This window comes from Gasterosteus aculeatus, chromosome 20, assembly GCF_964276395.1.
Source record: "Gasterosteus aculeatus chromosome 20, fGasAcu3.hap1.1, whole genome shotgun sequence".
NCBI classification, from domain to species: Eukaryota; Metazoa; Chordata; class Actinopteri; order Perciformes; family Gasterosteidae; genus Gasterosteus; species Gasterosteus aculeatus.
In genome coordinates this window covers 2,471,493-2,494,442 of record NC_135707.1, presented here as the reverse complement: position 1 = coordinate 2,494,442, position 22,950 = coordinate 2,471,493, and the positions used below count along the sequence as shown (strand labels likewise).

General features: G+C 45.3%; 1 protein-coding gene across 2 annotated transcripts in view; it reads right to left on the bottom strand.

Moving 5' to 3' along the window:
* The window catches only part of grik3 (glutamate ionotropic receptor kainate type subunit 3), a 73,027-nt gene extending 51,529 nt beyond the window's left edge, over positions 1 to 21,498 (bottom strand). The window contains exon 1 of one of the 2 annotated variants that reach the window (XM_078094485.1): positions 18,887 to 21,498. In XM_078094485.1, the coding sequence (XP_077950611.1) occupies positions 18,887 to 19,001 (115 nt within the window). In that variant the 5' untranslated portion in view covers positions 19,002 to 21,498. The remainder of the gene's footprint in view (positions 1 to 18,886) is intronic. The other variant, XM_078094486.1, reaches the window with a different exon arrangement.
* Positions 21,499 to 22,950: the final 1,452 nt, after the last annotated feature.

The window sequence follows — 22,950 nt, the reverse complement described above, 5'->3', positions numbered from 1 at the left end:
TTTATCTAACGGTCACTATCAATACTTGATCACAGACGCCCCCCCCTCCCCTCACTTCTGTTAAGGTAGACCAGCATGGTATCGCTGCTGCACATCCTAAAGTGTTCGATGGGCTCCAAATTTCACAAACGTGTAGACACTGAAGGTCAGAAACCTCCGTAGTATTTTTATTAGTTAGTGTTACACCGGGATATTAACCAATAGCGAGAGCGGACCGATGTCTCATGGGGAGGTGTGTGTGTGTGCTGTGATATCCCTTCGCACAACCATTGAAACAAAACTGTGTGTCATTCCAAATCCCTGTAGTAACATGTGAAACATAACATAGCAGAGGGCTTGGATTTACAATGCAGGTTGTCGAGTTTAAGTAAATATTTCTAAAACGTTATTGACTTCCAAACAGACAACACAGGGTAGCAGTGCAGCTCGTGATTAAATTGGCCCGTAGACGTCCAGGTGGTTCCATTGTTATTAAGGACTCTCCTCAGTGGACTGTGGCCTCGTGTGGGAGATTGTCAGGAAGTACATTTCATTTGGTGCGATACGTGCCTGACCTGTGTGCCAGGTAGGTAATGGGGGTCATCGGCGAGCAGGTTGCTATGGAGATGATCAAACACCCGGAGATGCTGTTGCTCAGTTGCATCGTGCTCCTCGAGCCTTTTAATCCATGCTGGGCCTAACGTGCTCACTTACTGTGACCTGAAGTCAGAAAGTTCATAATTCTGCTTGGAACTTTTTGCCTTTCATATCGAGCAAATCATTTGTTGTCATATTTTTCACCACTTTTTCAATGTTTAATCAATCCCTGACACAAGCCTTTAGCATAGATGGTCACCTCAACTTACTGGAAAAAGGTTTGCTGAAAGCAGGAAGATGTACAATAAATGTGCCGGCCATTACTGAGAAACAACAATCTCAGAGGAGAGAAAAAATCTCATTTGGAGTTGAGCCTTGTGAGCAAAAATATTGATTCGTGGAGCTTTAACAGAGATGAAAGAGTTTTCTACAGTTACCATTAGGCTTTGACTGTATTACTTCTGCAGCTAAAAAGCATGGAATACAGTACTTCTTTGTAAGATGTTTATAAGCTTAAAATATATGGTGCACAGCAGCAATCTGCATCCTGCAGCTCTATGGAATAATATCATAATGTAAGGCAAATTGCTTAAATAGTGCATTTGAACTTACCCTGTTTTGACTTACACGTCCTTTAAAATAGCTGTCATACAAGAGTATACTGTTTTCTTGTGTGGTAGTATTAACTTGTATTTCTGATCAGTAGAAAAAGGAAAAAATAATGGCGATCAGCTCGGCGTCTCCAGCAGGAATAAGCAGGCGTGTGACAGCGAGTGTGCAGGTTCTCCTTCCAACCAAACACGACACGGGGGCGATTTCACTGATTAGCACGCCTCCTAGCTGACATAAGGAACTAATTAATGTAATCGCCCCGCTGCACCACGGAACACATCTCCCTCTGCCGCTGTAAACCAAGCAACTTTTTCCCTCTGTGAAATAGTGCTGGCTAAGGCGGTTACGGCGTCTGACGACCTTGGCGCTGTGGTGAGTGGGCCGGTGTGCATTCATGGCTCTTAGCATACTGCTGGAATCTTAACACTGCGCTTGACTTTCAGAGATGCGATCCCACCTTCACATATCCTCATTAGGAACCCTGTGCTGATCATTAGCGCCTTAAGTGCCTTTAATTGATAGTCATCTCTCACAGATGACTTTCCCAGTATTTGCTGACTGGCCCCTGCACTTGTTGGCCTTATAACTTGTAGTGAACCAGCACAGCCCGTCTCTCCCTGCATTCCAAAGCGCATCCCGCCCCACATGCAAGTCATTTGTTTTACCACTCAGGAATGTTCCCACAATGCACGGGGCTTTCTGATGGCGCGTGTCATTTTAAAGGGGAATCGAATTAGATGATGTTTTCGGTCCCATCAACAGAGGAAGTGACAGGTTGCAGTGACAGACCTCGTTACCTCCTTTCACGTTCTCTTTACTGACCTTTCCCCCGACCACAACCATCAATCTTTGTCTTTCTCCACCGACATCTACATCATCTGCGCTGCGGTTTCCATCCATCTTCCTGTAGCTCTTTGCTTAGCATTCCAGTAATTTACATTAGATGACCGGATTCCGTGCGGGTTTCTGACACTGACGAACCCGAGAGACACACACTTCACGCCGTCTTTTCTTGCAGCCAAATGGTATGAATCAAAAATGCAAAGAAGTCAAATGGAGGATTTACTGAACTCACCATTTGCATCAATATGAATGATTGACTTTGGTAACTGTAATAGCATCATATTACCGTAATGTCATCATATTACAGTAATATTTTCTATATTAGACTCATATTTGCTCAGCTCTAACTGATGACTTTTCAAACAAAGCACGCCAGCTCGGTATTATTTCCCTAGTAATAGATTTAGAAATACAATATTTCTCTATTAAATTGCATTGAACGCTACTGGATTCTGGATAAAGGATTCTTTATCATCTCTCATCTCTTCTTCTACCGCCTATCGGGGTCGGGTTGCGGGAGCAACAGTTCCAGCAGGGGACCCCAAATGTCCCTTTCCCGGCACACTATCTTTATTAACATGTTGACTGGCGCATGAGGAACTAAGCTGCTCCTCTGAAGAATCAGACTTTCTTATGGTCGGTGTCTGCAGAGTTGAGTCCATCGCTCATTCTCGATACAAACCGCGTGAATCTCTTTATTAAATCGCTTAATCTCGGAGAAATATCCCAAATAAAGAAACACGTTGCCGCTCGCGTTTTATCTGTTCACAAATGAACGAGCCAGTTTTATTTTTGCAGCAGGAATTTGGCAGCCAGTGTCCGACCCCCGGGCACGCTAACAGGCTAACGACACGCTAATGTGTCCCATTACGCCCGATTTGCCGGGAGGGGATTCTTTTCGTTGAGCATCACGCTGCTGGTGGATTTCAGACGGGTACTGTATAATGATGCGCGCCTTTCTTCCTGGCTCATAAAAGATACAAGAAGTAGTCCTGCTGAGAGTCATTAGGGAGGCCATTTACGCTGCGCTTTTCTTATTCACACATTTTTATTTTTTTTCTGTGGTCTTTGGAGAGAGTTACAATGTAAAGTGAGCCGTCACCATTGTGAAAGACTTTCGCCACTACTACCCAAGCCAGTGCTAGGGGCTTAGGCTCTCAAAATAACCGAATGCATTAATAGACAAATAAAGAATATATTAAAAAGATAAAGCGTGATTGTGCGCCAGGGTTGAGGGGGAGAAAACCGGCAGCTTGGCTCGCGTTCGTAGGGCATGAAACACAAATTAGCACGGTGTGATGCAAGCGGCTGGAGGAAATCATATACTATTTCCTGCCTCCTCTCTCCGGCCTCACTGTTACCAATCCGACAACAAATTGAATCCGAGGCTAATTTGCATTGCATCAACTGTACATCCTCTTATTTATGCATTGCTTTCCCCTCCCCTACATACTATTAAATCTAACATTTCTTTCAGTGGAGCAGCCGCCACAAACTACGGAGGGCAGATTGATTCCATGCCTCCCAGTGCGTCCATCCCAGTGAAAAGAAAAAGTGAGAGGAAAATCTGCCACGTGGTTATTACTCGATCATTTTTCATCGCACCCTACGTTGCAATCATTTTCCATTATACTAATCGATTTTGATCCAACACTGCTCTGCTATAGAGGTACTTGTGTAGGCTAGTAACGCTGATAAAATCCTCTGTCTTTTGTTTATCACATCAAAAAAAATCAATGGGAAAATGTCCAACAGACACAACAATAAGGCCGAGAGATCTTCTGTCTGATGCAACAAATCCCTAATAACATTGAGATGTATTTTTGTGACTGAAGTACGCAATGCTCTCATGAAGACGTGCTACTGTTTCTTCAGCACAAGACAATATTAACAGTTATGTTATCACAGTATTAACAGCATGGCATAATATTATTGGACACATTTATTGTCTCAGGTTGTATCCTTACATCACTCTGTTAGCATTAGCTTTAAAGTATAACGTACCATCAATCCAGGTATTTAAAGGCTCCTTAGATATGATCATTGGAGGATGGATTGGAAAATATAGCATAAAGGTTGACAAATGGTCTGACTCGTGTTTTCACAAACTAAGCTGCCAACGGATGATCGTAATTATAATTAAGTGACTCAACTGAAGATTCATTTTGATGTTGTTGAACCATCATGTTGGAAAAGATCCCAGTGCAGCGATAATAATTACTTCATTACGGTGATATATCTCAAACCTGCCCACTGTTTACTCCGCGTTGGCCCTCTCGCATTAGGCTGTCATTACAGAACCAACAACACTACTATTTGCAATACTTTGTGAGAACAATAACTTCATGAAGAGGCAAAGTCCCGCCCCCTGCGGTGTCCTCAATGGGACTTTTCCTCCTAACTGACCTCTGCTGCTTGGACAGAACATGGAGCCCACAAATCATTTCACCAAAAAGCCTTTTCAAAGAGAAGCATGCAAAGGGTGTAAAACGTGTGCTTGAAGGGTACATCCAGTTTGTCACACTGATTCAGCAGCATGAGCAGCGAAGAAACAGCAACCTTTCAGCCAGGAGACTCTGGATGTTTTTTCACGTATGTTGCTCACCTCATGACGAAGGATTATCTATTCCTAAACTTAACCCAAGAGACATTGCTCAACGGTTAGCTCAAAATGTGAACGAGAATCTGGGATGAACAAAACAAAACAAGCTTCACTCAACATTAACACACAGAAAATAAGCGGCACATTTTTTAATTAAACCCTGTCAAAGCGAGGGACAACCGTGAGGAGATACAGGAGGAAATGTAAGGCATCACTTACTTCTTATATTTGAACATTTTTTTCCACTGAGTACATTTGGAAATACACTTTGGCAGAAATGTAAATTAAGTTCTTCTGTCAAAATGTTATATTCGGCGGGACATGCTGGCTGAAAGAGTGAATGTAAATCCACTTTAACAATAAATGTGAACAATAAGCAGTAACCCTTTTGCCATTTTATTTTATTTTACTGTACTGTGTATATATTGTGCATTTTTCATTTCTCATTTTATTTACTGTACTGCTGCTACTGCACACAAATTTCCCCTTGGGGATCAATAAAGTATCTATCTATATCTATCTATCTATCATTATGCAGCACTTTGCGTGGGAACTAAATTCAGGACAGAAAACAAATCCGTATTTCTATGTCACGCAGTATCTTAAGCTTCTGCCGAAGTTCCTCACTGTGCACACACAGTGAAGTTCCTGTCTCTTCTGAATGGCTTGTAGCTACAGGGACTTTGTGATTGTTGCAGTCTGGGAAACACCAGGTAGGGCAATGCTACATTCGCGTCAACATTGACCTTGCGAGGGGCAAACGCATAATGCACACAATCCCCAGAGGATACTGTTCTGCTGTTCAACATTCATGTGGCTTAGAGCCGAGAGATGCGGTGGGGTTTTAGTCTGTTGTAGTCTGCCCGTGAGCAAGGCGGTTAAATCCATCATTTACCACCAAAAAATAGGAGCTAAAATCAGTTCATTCATTTGGCAGAGTTCGATGTCTCGCTGTCGCAGACGCTGTCGTGGAAACATGAGGCTGAGTAAAGGTGGACTGACCTGTAACATCACCAATCAGAGGCTGTTTCTGTGTGGAGCGTTGTATCGGGTCTATTATCATTTGGCCATTGATTTTAAGCCACTTCAGGGACTCCGGTTCAGTGATCGGAGCCCACAGCACTGACAGACTCTCTTTCCCGATGCTGATCTGGTTTATTATTGCAGCGTTACAAACATGTATGCACGCCTTACTTTTAACTGAGTCAGGTGTATCTGTCTCTAGCTGACACACATTAACAGGAAAAAGCATCAGACTGAAGTGACACTGCTTACCACGGTTTTCACTTCCAGTTCGTCTCCACTCCTGATTGCTCTGGAACAGTATTTGAACAATAGGATACTCAAATATGTTGTAAGCAAAAGCAACAGATTTGTTTCAAATTGTCGTTTCCCCCATCATGGACTCAATGTTGTGACATCTGCACGAATCTCAAATGAGGACCAAGTAATCTGAACATGTGTTCATGCAAACGATTCTCCTAGTCATCAAGGGACCACCGAGCTTTATGAGAACCAACGACGTATTCTTGACACCCGTTTGGCCACTAATGACCACAGCCAACAGAAGCCACCACTAGTAGCAGCACGCACCAACCAGCTACGTCACCGAGCCACCAGCACCACCTGCTCCAGGCTGATCCACATTCTTGCTTCCACTCTGGAAGAAGTTGCATCGAAACAGCCCAGTTGTTAAATCCATCTCCTGGTCTCTAAAAGTAGAAACCTAGTATTAATAGCGACCCAAAGGTTGTGTCTTTTTCTGCGGTGAGGCTCTGTGAACACTGCTCTGCTGTCAAATGCAAATGGTGACATTCACCTTATTTGTGTGTTTGTTTGTGCGTGTCAGTGTCCCTTATTGCAACTGGTCAACACTTAATGTCAAAAGTTTCCCCTTTGTTTGGCTCGCCTGTTCAAATAGAATCAGAAAAAGACTCCATCAACCACCGTGAAACACTTTCGCTGAACTTTCACCTTCTAACCTCACCGTGCTCTAAACGCCTTCACGTGTGTCCGTCTCCGCGAGCCATTCTGGCAATCCCCCCAGAACAATCCAAAGCGAAGGTCGACAATTGATACCAAATAATAGAAATCTTTTAGTTAAAAAAAGTTTTCTATGATAATCATCAGGAGCTCTGAGGCTTTGACTGCAAAATGAATACAAAACGGCAGGTATCGTTTCACTAATACAAGGACAAAAGAACACATTGTTCCAGGGCCAGTTTGACAAATGCACAATTCTATCATTCACTGTTTCTTCATTATCTCTCTGTTACACACTCATGTGAACACGGACACCCGCTGCAAACCAGCATGCCGAGTCTACGCTGGTTGCAGCACTCTTCAGGGACCTTACGGAGCCATTGTTCTTCATGCAGGTTTATCTTTGGACGCGCACACCCTGACTCATTTTTGGAGTGAACACATTGGGAGTGTTATGACTAAGCACTCATCCGCACCAGCCTTCTCCCTCTTATGTAAATGTTTGTGCTGAATACGAAGGGGGATTTACTTTTCTATACAAGTCTCCGCCGGCAAAGTCCATCATTCCGTGACACTGAGCCCTATTTTAGACATTCGAATCTCTATCAAAGAAAAAACAAGGAAAAAGTCATGTTTTGGGCTGAAAATGTAGTAAATATGTAGCAGGTGTAATCACCGAAACTGCAATGGGTGGATAAAGCTAATGGTCCATTGTACATAGAAGATTGAGGAGCAAGAAAAGGCCAGCGTAAACGCGAGTCACCGAAGACCATCACTTTCCCTTTGGCAGGAGGGAAATTAGAATACTAAATAAAAGAAAACGCACCAACAAACACTAGCAAGTGAGTTCAGCCAAAGCTTGACAACAGCAAAAAGCCTATTTGGTGAGTGAAAGGTCTGGACATGGTAAAGCCTGCGGCTGCAGTCACCACGTCTTTGCTGGAAAATATGATAAACTATGGCAGCAGTTCAAGCAATTGCACACGTCCCAGATGCGGGAAAACTATTGTACAAAACATGGAGCTCGTTTTTTACCTCTAGAGATTTACTCCTTTGGCCGGGGGTGTCTTCAACACGGCGAATGGCTTTTAGGAGGCACAATGGAGGAGAGATGTCATTTTATGTGTCTCGGATGAGTGAAAAAAAGCAGCTGCTGAGCTAAGTGACTGCAGGTCTTCCCAACTTTGTGGTGAGTGGAGAAACCCTGCGGAGATGTTTGGACATGTCTGACCTGATGGGCACTTAAACAGAAAGAAGGAAGTCACACGTCTCTCCACTTGGATCCTGCACTTTCCAACTGCAAAAACTTTTGATATCAGTATGAGCCGTCACAATTCTGAACCCCTCATCCACACTCGTGTACCACTACACTCATCATCCACTGCATGCTCAGCATCAGCTCCAACTCCATGATGGGCTGGATCACCAACAGTGATGAGAACGCCGAACCTGGCGGACCTGGGCAGCTACAGCGAGGAGCTAGTCGACGATTGCGGCAGGACAGACAGACTTTACCACCACAATTTGAAAAATTGGAAAGTGTCCAAAGGACCTTCTCATCTGGTTAAAGCAACGGTCATTACCAACTGGTACGGCGCAACCACGCAGCCTAACCCGGAGTCCCTCAGCCGAGCTCCCCGCTCACAAGCCTCTTCCCTCGGGCTCTTGGGTTGGTCAACTCTGTCCCCTGTTTCAGTGTCCGTGGCGAGTTTGAAAGACTTATTTCAAGCTAATATCACCCAGGGTGTCACAGATGGATCACGATGGCACGGGGACGAGTCTTTAAGCAACTCAAGAGACTCAAGTGTCCTGAGAGGCTGATGCCAGAACATGAAATGAATTAAGGCAGTCCTGTGATTTGATGAGCTCCACACATTGTGCATTTCATCCGCTTGAGCCACAGGAGTCAATAACCAGCGGCTGAGCCCTCAGAGTTCTCTGTTATGAATACTTTAACTTTCAATCTACCAACTCAATGATAATAAATGCCACGATGGCGATGCTTTTCCAATTACCTTACCCATTGGCAGCTGCTGGTGATAGCAAGGAGAGGGTAGAAGAAGAAGCACCTCTTGACATAAATGTCCCAATTCAATATGGCTTATTACAACACAGCCTTCTTTTGACCATCATTCATAATTGATAGTTTTATATGCTATTCATTTCACATTATGAGATCATTTTAGGCCTGAAAGAGATTCGGATGAATGAATACTATGCATTGGATGTCTGGAAGAGCGCTTCCTGTTTGTCTCCTGTTGGTACATTTAATCTTTTCAATGGATGCCGTTTCTATGAACCCTCCTTCCACAACATTTTAAGTGACTATCTTCTGGATGCCAACCCGGAAAGTCGAGCGCAGGATGAAATGGCGTTGCGCTGGACCCTAACCCTGAATAGGGGACAATTATGAAGCACCATGCAATCAGGGGGTCCCTGACAGGCTGAGCGGGGTCTGATGAGCTAGTGTGTCACTCCTGAGCTCCAGGACTTCACAGCTAATCAACCACCGAGGAGGGGCTTCAGGGGAGCGATCACTCAAGCCCTCCATCACCACGCAGGGAGGAATGCAATCACCAGCCCATTTCCATGTGCCGTTATTGCCACCACCTACCTTCGTTTCTCAAATCAAGGTGCACAGATGACCAGGGAAGCACTGGATGGAGGGAAAGGTGGCTGTGGGGGCGCAATCAAATGAAGTGGGGGAAAAAAGAAAAAGAAAGAAGTTTTGGTTCTGCATGCAGTTAATTTAAGCCATTTAACACCTTCAAATAATCACGAATTGATCGGAAACATGAGGGGAACAGGCTGAATGAGGGACAATTGCTTTCCAACCAGCAGCACAGAAGACCCCAGTGATTGGGCTTGCAAATTGAAATGTAAGTCTTGTAATGCAGTGCATGGAGGAGACGAGGGGGGCGAGGGGGGGGTGTACGGGTCAAGAAAGGCGACGGAAGGGAGTTTTCATTTTACCCAGACAAGGGATTAACACAATGAGCACATGTTAGAGCCACATCTTCTGTGTGGTTAGAAAGGAAGAAATTGAATACCCCCCCCCCCCCCCCTCCCTTCCACACCCCAAAAAAACCCCTCATCTTTTACCCTCTTAGAAGAACATGACTTCAAATAAATGGCTATTTCTTTTTTTTTTTAAGGAAAGGAAGATGGGTAATAAAGGAAGAAGACATGAAACGTCCAAGAGGAGGCTCCTCTTCCGTCCCCATGAAATGTATAATGTGAAGCAGGAATGAATTCATGAACAGACAAAAGTCTCCCGAAAGCTTAACGGTGGCCAGACTTCACAGATGCATCACAGCACGTAATTGGAGGTAATACCTCCTCCTGTCCAATGTATTACGTTTGACAGGGACTGAGGAGGCCCCCCTGCACATAATAGGCTGCACTCCAAAAAGCACACACACACACACACACACAAAGACACACACCAGGTTAATTCTGTCATCTCCTACCGTCGTCCAATGCTTAGGCAAGAGCCCGAGCCAGCCGTCATTAAAGACTTGAAATCCAGATCACAAACCCTGCTGATTCTCGCTTGGCCTCCTGAAGGCCCAGACAGAGGGAGAGAGGATCACATCCCTCCCTCTTTGAACATCCTCTTCTCGTGTGGTTGAAGCTCCACCACGCCGGGTACAGAGGACACAGCTCATCTAACAATGCTGCTGAAGTCTGACGATGTAATATTTTCTGGTCTTTGTGGTGGAATCTGGATCTACTTTAAATTTGCATTAAGGCCCCAAGTCATCAATGAGCTTTACCATTACTGAACATTTCATTTTGGGCTTTAGCTGGTGGCTATTTTAGTTATTGATTAATATATTTTTTTTCTTGAATTATTGTTTGGTCTTTAAAATGTCAAAAATGATTACAGTGGGTATGTTTGCTCAAAACAAAGTCGATAAATCAACAACCTTTTGAAGGTTTAGATTTTCTTTGACAATTAATTTAATTATATTCTTTATTTATGTAGAAAATGCAAAAAAGATGTTGGTTTCAAGATGTCTTGTGGAGTGACTGATTATTCAGTTTATGATTATTTAAATACAAACAATTATATACATGTAAGGAATTAATGACTAAATATTTGCTTTTCTGTTGGCTAACTCATAATTGTGGCCTGGTTCAAATCGCTTCACTAAGAAATTGCTCCTTGTGCTGCTGCATATTGCAGTACTGCAGACCTAGCAGAGGAATGGTCCTAACCACATTTGAAGTAATTACCTCTCTGGCAGACAGCCGATCCATATGTGAACAGCGCACGGGGAGACTAGGCAGGACATTAACCAAGCATTAATTCTGGGATGCCAGCGTGATGCCAATTATTTTAAATGTGGTCAATGTTCTGATGGTTGTAAATTCCTCCAAGTACCAATCAGGCTAACAAAAGCTCCTTGGTGGAATTGGAAATGCACTCTATGAGGAAAGTCTGCAGCAAAAAAGCACGAGCCGCATTGTTGGTGGTACTTTTTACTGTAAATTATGCTGGAGTTAAAATGTGCAATAAAACGTAGTACAGAAATGTTTTTCAGGAATATAATAGCTTCACTATAGTTTTATTTTAGACACCTTGCTTCCACTTACTTAAAGATTTTGACATTTCTATTTGACCTTTAAAGACATTTAGAATATTGACATTTCTAAACTGTGTTGCGCTCTAAATTTTCCTAATAGATTTGAGACTCTAGACATGTAATTACAGTGAAGTGCTCTTGTTTCCCCTTGTTTTCGCATTCAGAAAGCTTTGTTTTACATCTACGGGGTGATAACACTATATTCAGCATATCTATGCAGAGAGGAAGCTACTGTTACACACAATAAATCATCTGTATGTTACAGCAGACAAACACATTCTATTCGTGGTGATGTTTTACTGAAGCGGAAGGCAAGAAGAAATTGCAATTGTTTGCTTTACCAAAAAAAAAAGTCACCTTAATATACTGCAGATGTCTCATTAAATTTGCATCTGATTATTGCAGCATTACTTCAACTGATCCTTCTCATCAAACCAGATAATACTTGCTGATTGCTTCCTATTTTGTCGTGGGGGAAATTCCATGTTATTATTTTCACTCTTATAAAGTGAAAACCAATTAGGAGCATAACCAGCTTTCACAATATGAATTTTCCTGCTCTGGATGAGTTTAAACACCACTCGGGAGTTCGGTTTTCTCATTTTGCTCAGCTAACGTAGGAGGAGACGTACGTACATAACATATGTATATAAAGCACATATAGTACAACAACATTACAATGATTGTGAGCTACAACAAATTCCCAAATTGTGAGAAAAGAGTAGCTATTGAACCGTTTAGCACTTGAGACTAGAAAACGTGATTTAGAAACAAAACAATCAGAGGCCAAAATGTTCATTAACTCTCAGTGATAGAAAATTGATCCGACTAAAAAGATAACCGCTGCTTCGATAATGGTCTAATCACACGCTATAATCCCTTTCTGCTTGGTTACTGTGAGAGCATCACCCCCCCCCCCCCCTCCTGCCCCTCTTCCTCCCCCCTTCCTCCCCTTGTCAATGGTCATCTTCTGCGTCTCGTTCCACACATCTGAGGCTGGTCCGACGCAGTCTGGCGCTCGGGTCACGCGGGGGGGGCTCTGTGCGGTTAACCACTCGGGTCTCCAGGAGGGGGGATGAGGTGGTGTGGGGGGGGGGGGGGGGGGGGGGGCACGTTGGACAGAAGATCCGCAGACGGGAGAGTCCAGCCTACATTGCACGAGTGCTGAGTGAAACCTTCTGGGTATTGGCTGTGTTAACTTAATTGACATTGGCTTCCAACCTCCCGGCTATCCATCAGCGGGGGGTTGGGGGGGGGGGGGGTAGAGAGGTAACCGCCGGGTCCTATGCACGTCCTGTGGCCGTCCTCACAATTGTTACTGCCGTAATAAAAAGAGACGAGGAGGAGAGAAAAAAAAAAGAAAAAAGAAGAAGATGTGCAAGGAAGAATGTGCAGGAAATATCTCTGCTGCCCCTCCCTGATATTTTGGGTGGTAGCCATTTATTTGTAGTGCTGTGGGCCTGAAGAGGTTTGTCTTATCTGTTGCGTCTCTCTCTCTCTCGCTCTCTCTGGGGGGGAAACAGAGGGTGAGTCTTCTCCTGCCGACTCCCTCACAGTTGATTAGTAACTCCTGCTCCAACCCGACGCTCCGGGGATCCGACGCCAGCTCCCCTTATACGTCCCCTTGTCACGGACACACTCACACACCCTCCGTCTCTCCCGAGCGCGCACACACACTCACATCTCCCCACCGTCACGGAACAGCAATTTGAGGGAATCACACAACCAAGACCTGACATTTATAACAATGAGAGCTTGATTAAAAGGGCAGAATGAAACAGTGTCATCCTCCAATTCGTCGTCCTTCGCCCGAGTTAAATAGGATTCAGACCTCCGATTACGTCCGCCGCCATTTCCCGACTGCTTCGAGGCCGCGGGCGGGGGAAGAGGTCTTGTTATTGCCGTGCAGGTGAGTAACAGTGTGGACCGCAGGTGTCGCAGGTGACCGGGTCGGGAATAGATAAAGGACGACGCAGGCAGGGAAAGCGAAGCTAACGCCGCTCCGGTGAACAAAGCTGCGTTTTGATCCGCACAAAAAGGCGGCAAGCGGTTGCGACGTGGCGGGTTTTTAAAATCGATCAAAAAAGGTTCAATATGAGTCCCTCAGCTTCGTCTATGCAACCATCCAACCGTTTACTATGTGTGTAGTAAAGTGCACACATATGATGATCTGATCTGGCTAAGTTCTCTCGCTTAGCACGGACCCCCGAGAGCGAAGGGATCCGGCTCGGTTCAAACCGCTTTCCGCGTTATTCGCCTTGTGCAGCAGAGCTCCGAGGACGCTGAGACGGCAGAGTCAAGCCGAGAGGACAAGGGCACGTAATAAAGACAAATGGCTGGAGCGTGACATTTGATTCATTGCCTTGGTACTGAACATTCACAGGGAAATGGCCAAACGTCGACACGCCGTGAATTTTCGAAACGCTGTCAAATCCAAAAAAAGCTCCCGTCCTGCTGAGATGACGTTGAGTCCCTGCAGGGGGGTGAAGGTGGGTGAGGGTGGGTGAGGGGGTAACGGGCAGATTGTGGACCAAACCGATTTAGAATGCTGTTTTCTGATGGACGGTGTCCGCGACATGTAAAGGGTTGCTTCACAAAAATGACGAATTTTCCTACTTTTTACACAGGAACATATAATTGGATTTGGCCCCTTTTAATGTATTCTATCACGTAGGAGTCGTTATCAAACGCAGAGACACACTTTTGTGTGACTTTTGTTCTGTGCATTTTAGTTTGACGTCCTCGCCGTCGGGTATTGTGTTTCTTGGATTGTTTGAAGGCCCTTCTGTTTACTTTATATTTTAGATATTGGCCAGCTGGCTGGTTTGGGCTCAATTCCTCTCTATGTTGCCAATCTATATTCATTATACAGAATATATATAACAGAATTGTAATTATTGTATGTAGATTGACCAATTCGGCACTCCATTAAAAAGTTCCACCCCACTTCAATATAATAACAAGTTGCTTATTAATCTCTTTTAATAAATAACAATTAAAAATGAATGTATTTGTTACATGTTGATTTAGAACAGCAATGTTTAAGTAAAGCCTGATGTTGACGACAGATTAAAAAACAGCTGCAGTCATTCTCACACGGTGATCTGTATCTGTATCTGGTCGGCACTCAGTAACACGACCTGTGCAGCCCTAATTAAATAAAGAAATTAACTAGTTATGTTTTTCCATGAATTCCTCGCGTTAAATATGACGGAAACGATTTCCCTCTTTTTTTTCTGACTACGTCATATTTATGTCAGTGGCATCACAAGCATATGCTTGCAGCAGGCCTTTCGCTGCAGAGCACCCTCTTTGTAGTACGGTGTAAAAACACCATCTGGTGCGTTAGCAGCGGCTAGGCTAAACTGGCTGAGGCTGGATGGGGCCCTGCTGTGCACAGGATTATTTTACCGGTATGCAGATCCGCTCTATTAGCCCCCGGTGGCCGGGATTACTGGATGATCGTTATTATGTGTGACTGAACAAGAACCCACGTACCTGCGCTGCCTTGATGCAATTAATCCTTGTTAGCGTTAGTGATTAGACACATTACGGGCACATTTTTAGATCACTGCGCATTTATTTCAGCCTGCGTTAGACATGAACACACTTTAAATTCAGCACAGTTCGACTTGGAATTGCGCTTCGGAAAAAGACACACCGCAGAAAGCCTGCAGCACATATTTGTTTGTGGAAGTAGAACGTCCCTTTCTAAATACGTCTAAACCGGATCATAAGCAATTACAGAAGAGAGCGCGCTCGGTGACGGGCCCTCCGCTCAACAAAACGAACATCTGCCGTTTCCCATCAGCGAGATTGAAGCTAATGATGAGCCGTGAGTGTGCTGACAGAGAGAATAGGATTGGATTGTGTACAAGAGGCCCAGTGAGACCAGACATATGTTTTGGAAAATGTTGTGGACGGAGTGTGTGTGCGTGTGTGTGTGTGTGTGTGTGTGTGTGTGGAAGGTGAGATGCACATGCAGCAGCAGAAAACAGGCGGCTGCTTCAGTCCAGTTGATGTTTATACAAGTGGACGAAGGGGAGTGTGTAAAACAACTGTTGTGTTCCTCCCGCTTCAATCTCTGCCTCGGCTAACAGATAATGGAATCACACATCAAAGACGCCCCCCCCCGCACCCCATCCACCCCCCCCCCCCCCCCCTCCTGTATCCAACTCTTCTGTGACCTCTACCAGCCTTTGTTCATATTCACCACGACGACTCCCCCCGGCCCCCCGAGCCTTTACCAGCAGGCTTCTCCCTGCTTCCTCTCTGTGTGTCAAGGGGGAGATCAAATTTAGATGAAAATGAAATATTCATTTCCACTCAGCAGCTGATGGCCATCTTTATTTGATACAACTTTCGATGCAACACCTCATTGTTCTTCCTCTTTCTTTGTGTTTCACTGTCCTCCTCTTCCCTCTCTCTGCCGTCCTCCTGTGAGCGATCCTCAAAACAAGCGCCCCTTTGGGTTTCACTTTGTTTAAAGTACATTTGCAAAGTACCATTACGGCTTTTTTTTCTCCTGAGAGACGCCTGAGTCATTTCAGATGAGACGTTTGCGGGCGTGGGGATCTCGCCGAGTGGAGAGGGCACTCTGCGGCTCGCTTAAAGAGTTAATAACATGAAAACTGCTCGGCCCCTCTCAGCTGCCGGCGCAGGGATAAAGACGAGCCTCTGAAGTGGCTCCCGTGTTTGCAGACTTCAACCAAAGTGGTGACCGCGGACGCGGGTTTATCCCGCCGAGGCCGGTGAGTGGCCGCGCCGCTTCAAGGGCTGCACGTGTGTCAGCTTACATTTAAATGTTAAAGCTGTACACGATAATTAAGTCTGCAGTCGCGCCTGCCAAGACGTTTTAGGGAGGCTACAGGAAACGTGCACGTGACCAGGTGTTGCAGAGGGCACAGCGAGGAGCAAAGGAAATGAAATCTACACGTAATCATGAGGGAGATTGATTAACTGGCACTGATTAAGTGCCTTAAGTATTAGGTAGATAAAGTAATTGATTATACAATAAATCCCTGTCAGACAGTGAATAACCTCACTGAGAGAGAAAAGAGACACTAAATGATAAATTAGCTCTTTCAACCCACAGTTGGAAGAGACAATGTGTAATAATCTGTTATGAATGTAAGTTTTAATAAAAGACGTATTGATGCGTTTTCATGTCATCCGAATTGGTCGATCCCAATCTGATGAGTAGAAGGCTGCTCACCGGGTGCAGAGCGAAGCACAAAACATGTTCAAAATTACGCTACTGAGTCGGCTGTCTTTGTACAAACAAACAAATTATTGACAGACACATGCTACCTTCTGGGAGAAAAATGTCATCCTGCAGCCGTGTCGTCTTTGTTATAACGTTGCATGATCCACCCGAAACGGATAATGAGGTTGCTGTTTTTCTTTTGGGGAAAAAAAATAAAAGACCCCCAAACGCGACGGAGGGAGTCTAAAGAGAAGCACAGCGTGTAAGTGGACAAATACAAGAGGAGCCGTCTTTTATTCCCACCAACAAACAGAGGCTGCAGGAACAAGACGGAGCGACCATCTGGCCTCAACTTAGAGCACCGCACTGCAAAAAGCACTAAAATCGACGGCAACAACTCTACCTCGGATGCCCACCATTACCCAGATGGTGCACTGGGAGCGGGCCACCGAAACCACGTCGCAGACAGAGAGCGCCGCCACCCACCTCCATGACGCTCCCCGGTCCGTTTGACTCGGTAACCAGCGCCGGTGTATGAGGGAGCCCTCTGTTGGTTTTAGAGGGGTGACTGCGACACAGAGCTCACACACACACACACACACACACACATAAGCACACAGAGAACCAAATTATAGCAACAAAAAAAAAGGGGGGGGGGGGGCCACTACACAAACACGCCCTCAGAAAAGCACTCATCCACAAAGGGATCAACAGACTGTGAATACTAACGTCCTCTCTGAGAAAAACGGCTGCGATAAAACACACATGGCGCGTGTGGTGAACGCACCTCTGCGTCTCCCGCTCTTATTAAAACAGACGTGGTTTAATTGTTTGAATTGCGATTGTGTAGAATACTATCTGATGAAATGAAATGGATGCACACGCATGGCCATTTAGGTAGCGACTCGGCTTCAAAGGATCAAAAGATCCTTTTTTTTTTCGTTGGCATTGAGGCAAATTCAGCAACCTTGTCAAAAAATACAACCTCAGGAACACAAAAAAAACAAACTGCGGCTGCACCGCCAGCATTGATAGATTCTATAAAAAGCAATAGTGCGACTGTAGCACATTTCAAGGTGGATTTGTCTCAGTACTTTGACATTTTTAAAAACAACGCCTGTCATCTCTGCTCTTCGCGTGAGATGCCGCCACTGTCAAAACAAGAAAAAGAAAAGGAAAGATAACGGCCTTTTGGCCAAATGATTTTCAGATCAGTAGCTTTAAGGATTCATCCCCAGAGTCCACGCAGGGCGATGTCACAGGAGCCTCGACCCCTCGGAGGGCAGCAGGCAGTCACAGGGGGGGGGGTTCCTGGGCCGCATACGAGGCTCGGCGCCGGGCATTATTCTACTGCCTTGCACTTCGTTCTGCGTGTCCCGCGCTGAAATACATCAAGTGTAGAGAGGACTGGACGCCGGGCACGCCGGGTTGTGAATACAGCAACGCTAAAGCCCATTAAAGTCACTTTCATTTGAATGGACGCGGCTCAGTGACGGGATGTTGGCGATTTTTTTTCCAATATGTCACAAAGGAGAGTCTCTTAGAGTGCTGCGGTATGAAATATGCATTTGTATAACGTTCATCCACTTTCACCCATCATTTATAAGCCGAAGACAAAGAGCCCCGTGCCATTAAGCTGTTCTCGCTCCCAGTCTGTTGTGGTGGTATGTTAATGTGGGCCAATGGCATTCTGAGTAATTGTCCTGCGTGGCACTCCGCCAAATATCAAAAACGATTCGCCTCACGACGAAAAAAACATTATTGATCTTCATTCTGCTCCCGTCTCTTGGCGGCGCAAAATGTTTCATCGCGTCGACCAGCCTCCGGATGACGATTCTCACATTGTTCCTCGGTGGGTGAAGAGAAGACAACACCAGACCCTCCCGTTGGGGCGTGTGTGTGTGTGTGCGCGTGCGTGCGTGTGTGTGTGTGTGTGTGCACGCGACGCCCAGGATGCAACTTTGAACACATGTTTTTGTGCGCTCCTGTTGGCTGTCACGGGATGACATCTGAAATATGAGTGGATCAAACTGCTCGCCGCTGATTCAATTGTCAAATAGTTTGAAACTTTCTATCTCTTACTGTGATGCTGCTGTTTTTAACACACTTGTGAAGAGCCAAACACGACCTGCAGAATGCATGGCAACAAACCTGGTTTCAGCCAGTGACTCAACATGGATGGCACAGACTAAGCAGAGTGCACAGAGGTCACACTAACGCACAGCGTGTCAAGGCATGCTCTCCCTCTCTCTCTGCAGAGAGGCACTACACTCTCTTGTTGCATGCTGGCTGCACCTCGTTCAACGTGACATTAAAGACCTTTACCCCCCCCCACAAAAAAAAACACCCCGGTGCCTCTGTGACGGCACGGAGAGGCCGAAATGAGCCGAATATATGAGGACAAACTTTCAACACCGGGCCCGCGTGTGCGTGTGCCCGTGTGCGCGCGCGCGCGTGCAAATCTAGAACACTCACCGATACGAATGACATGAGGCATCGCGTCGGAGTAGTGAATCCGAAAGAGACACGCGATCAGCAAGGTCCAGTATTCCCAAACCGCGCTCCGGGGAGACGGACAAGTGTTTCTCATGGTTGTAAAAGTCGTGAGATCCACTTTTTTAAAAATTCCAAAGACGCCTCAGAATCGCTCATCAAAGCTGGATTCGACGCGGCGTGCGGCGGGTTTGTGGCGTCTCCGATGAATTGGCGCTCATTGTACTTGGCGCAACATTCTTCAGGTTTGTGTGTTTTTTTCTGACGGCCGGTGGATTCGGATGAAGCCCGCAGCCCCTCAAAGGCGGATCGGCTACAGTCTCCCCCGTGCCAGTCTCTGTGTCCCCTCCGACCGCCGGATGCTGTCTGTCTGCTGGCGAGTACCACGGCAACAGCCGAGCCGGACTCCCGCAACGCGCCGTGGAGGAGGAGGAGGAGGAGGAAGATGAGGAGGGGGAGGAGGAGGAGGAGGACTGCGCCTGCGGAACTTTGGGTCGCCTCGAACGATTCTGTCATCCGAAAGCAACAAACGGAGAAAAGAAAAGCGTCTCACGATGAGTGCTGAGGAATATGAAAGTTCTTCAATCACTCCAGTCTTCCCGTGGCGGATGGTGCGCGTTGAGAAGGCGGGGAAGCCGCTGCGCGGTGCTCCTCTCCGGTTGTGCGCAGCGACGGCACGAGGCTGCCGGCTGAAGGGCGTCCAAATCAGTACAAAAGAGCTCTTTGTCACGCGGTGTTCGTTGTAAAAAGAAAAGGAAACCTAGTTGGAGCTGAGTGGAAAGACACAGCAGAAAGCCGCGCGCCCGCGTGCGTCTGAGGACCCTCCTTCCGCGGTGCCACTAGAGGCACGCGTCGTTACGCACACCTGTCAACCATGTCCAAGGACTATTTCAGACGGGTCCGAATAATGACCCGCTCTTCTACTTGCATCATGTTATGAATACTTTATATTTAATACAAAAAACATCTTTTATATTGTGAGGTATTGGGTTTGGGGTTGGATGCAGATCTGTTTCTAATTTACTGCCCTAAAATGGATTTGCTTTGCCTCAAACTAGCGAGTAGGAAACCCCCCCGCCCGCTTTGTGAATTATTAGCATGAGGGAAATAAGTGTCAGATGAGGATGGGGACATTGACAAAGCAGGTTTATTATCACAGTTATTTGAGACATTCAGTCTGCATCAAGTACATTAAAGCCTACTTGCTGCTCATTTCTCATGCTTTGCAAAGAGCTCTCAAATACAAGCAGCAGGTTGCATACAATGACACAGTGAGAGCTGCTATAGCTCTCTATATGTTAACACAGAGGAGGCAAAGCAGCTGCAAGTACTGAATTACCTTTTTTATGGCACAGATTGCAGTAAGTTAATGATGCATTTGACCTAAAACAAATAACGTGGAGGATCATAAACAGGCTGAAATCAATTTTAGCTCTTTAAAAAATATGCTCTGGTTGCTTGATCCCTTTTAGATATAGAAATGTTTAATAGCAGTTAGAATATATAGAAAATAATCTAAACTCATGTGACGATTATAGATTGTTCTAGACTATTTCTAATACACCAACATAACACATGTTTCACATTAATGATTTGCCGTTTTAAAGCATATTCTGAAAACGCGCTGCTACATTTCTTTGTGCTTAATAGAATACTGTTGATGAGACGGTGCTGCGGCTCATTGGTTTTATTTTTCTGTTTGGAATGGGGGAGAGGAATAAACTGTGCATCAGTGTGCATGCGAGCAAGAAGAAGCCAGACTGACTGCCACTGCATATTCATGTCTCTCGGAGCAGATTTATCGCCTCTTGGCACAATGTAAGGACTATCAACGTGAGTTATGTGGCCCGGCTCTCGCATTATCGAGATTCATTGACTTGCTTGCTCTTTCAAATACAAAATGTACACAGCTCTGGCAAACAAGACATTGTGGGTCTGCGGGTGCCCTCTGTGGAGGAACGGTGCTCCCTGCTCTCCATCACCTGGGCTGATAACTGAGGCAGTCAGACCCCAGGGCGACACGGTTCCCCACAATCACACAGTGAGAGGAGTCGGGGGAGGGGGGGCAGAATATGGAGTATCGCCGCGAGATTTCCACATTCGGGAGAAGCTTTCAGTTAACATTAAATTCTCACGTTTCTGTCGTCTTGTCACTCCAGCGTTGTGAGAAGCGCCTTATGTCACATGTCGTGTGGAAATCGCACTGGAGCGAGGAGGATTATTAGATGAGAGCAGAGCACTGCTGGCGTCACCCACGTCCACATCACGTATGTGATGTTACACGCAAGGCGTGACGCACTCTGTTAAAAATACCAATTGTTTGAAAAGAAATGGCTTGTACAAATAATACTAAATAAATGTCATTCAAAATCAAAATGCATCTAAAGTATCAATATAAAGTATTTATTCTGCAACACAATCAGTGTCCCCTCGTGTTTCCTTACTTCTATGATAATTCAATAGATTATTATTATAATGTCTCCAATAACGTGTATGTACGTTACTATTGTATCGGCTTGAGCTGGAGGTATTGTTACCACTTTTCTTCAAATTCCTTGCATGTAGGACATATTTTGGCAATAAATGTTTCCTGATTCGTGATTCCTGATCCTGAATTATATGGGACGCAGTTAAGTTTAGAGGAGACACGTCTCCTCCTCAGCCACAAGGCTGATGGTTGAATATTCTTCCCTCTGGTTTCTGACATGTTTTTATGTTATTATGTTGGAAAATGTTCTTCATTGGAGTGTAAAAGGGACTCTAAAGGACATTTGGGTGCAATAAAACAAAATCAAACCACATCTCAGATAATTCAGTCCGGTCTCTACTTGAGTAAATTAAAAAGTAAAGTTGTCACGTTAAAGCAGGTCGTCTCTCCATTTACGACAGCCAGTTCGGCTCCATTTTTTCCCTGCGAAATGATTGCTGTTGCATCTACAACCGGCCGGCGATCAATGCCCCGTCTGCCAAGTTGGTCATTACTTATGGATCCAGAAGCGTCAGGTCTCCATTGTGAAACTGCAGACTTTGAACAGAGGTGGACTGTCGTCGACTGGATTGATCAGCACATTTCGTTTAGTTTTTGAAGATTGTGAGAGTCGCGAAAGAGGACAATCAATTTCCCCACTTTTACTGCTTGCTTACACACATGTGATGGGCTGGAGGAGATGTGCAATTCAAGAAGGTGGATTGGTCATAATTACATGGAGAAATTGCTGCACTTCGATTGAGTCTCAAAAATGAATAATGTGAAACATTTTCACCATTGATTTTGCTTTTCTCTTCAAAAAGGAACACAAAAGGACTCCAGTCACCAGACGGAACGTAACGCTGAAGATCGAACATCTCCCCTCAACAATGGGTCAATAGGAACAGCTTTCTAAGTCTATGTCTGAATGCTTATAAATTAAGTGCTTTTCCCCCCCCAAGTTATTTTGATGTATTTGCTGTTTTTGATGGTGTGGCTTTTGTTAAAAGAAAAGATTATTGTCAATTAATCAAAAAGCCCACTTTTTCAAACTATGAGGGAGTCGTATTGATCTCGTAGAAGAAAAGAGAGCGAAGAATCAAAAAGTCGGTTTGAAGACGCAGAAGCTTGACGTTTGGGAATAAATAATCCATGTTTGGATATTCATTGTGAGTGGACTAAAGTCCACCTGAGCTGTCTATTTCATGGCTCTTTCTTTTGCCGAGGCTTTTTGTCTTAATTATTATTCAAACGGCGTTGCCGAGCACGGAACCGTCTAACCAGACTCCGCGTCGTACAGCTGCAGCACCGCCATGACAGGAGGCCCGGCGTCTCCATTACAGCAGGTGCACAATACAGAGGCAGCTTTTGTGGGCAGACAGATGATTAAATGTTGATTTACGCTCTTCAACTGTACTGGGGGTAACAAAGCAGCTTCGCTGATGGGTTGAGCACTTGCTGCAGCCTCATGATGGAAGGCGAAGGTGCCGCGCACGCACCGGGTTATGAGCAATCGGCCCAATTCCGCCACTGATTGCAACGTTTAGCGACCTGGCTTGCCGTTAGAGACTGCTCGAGA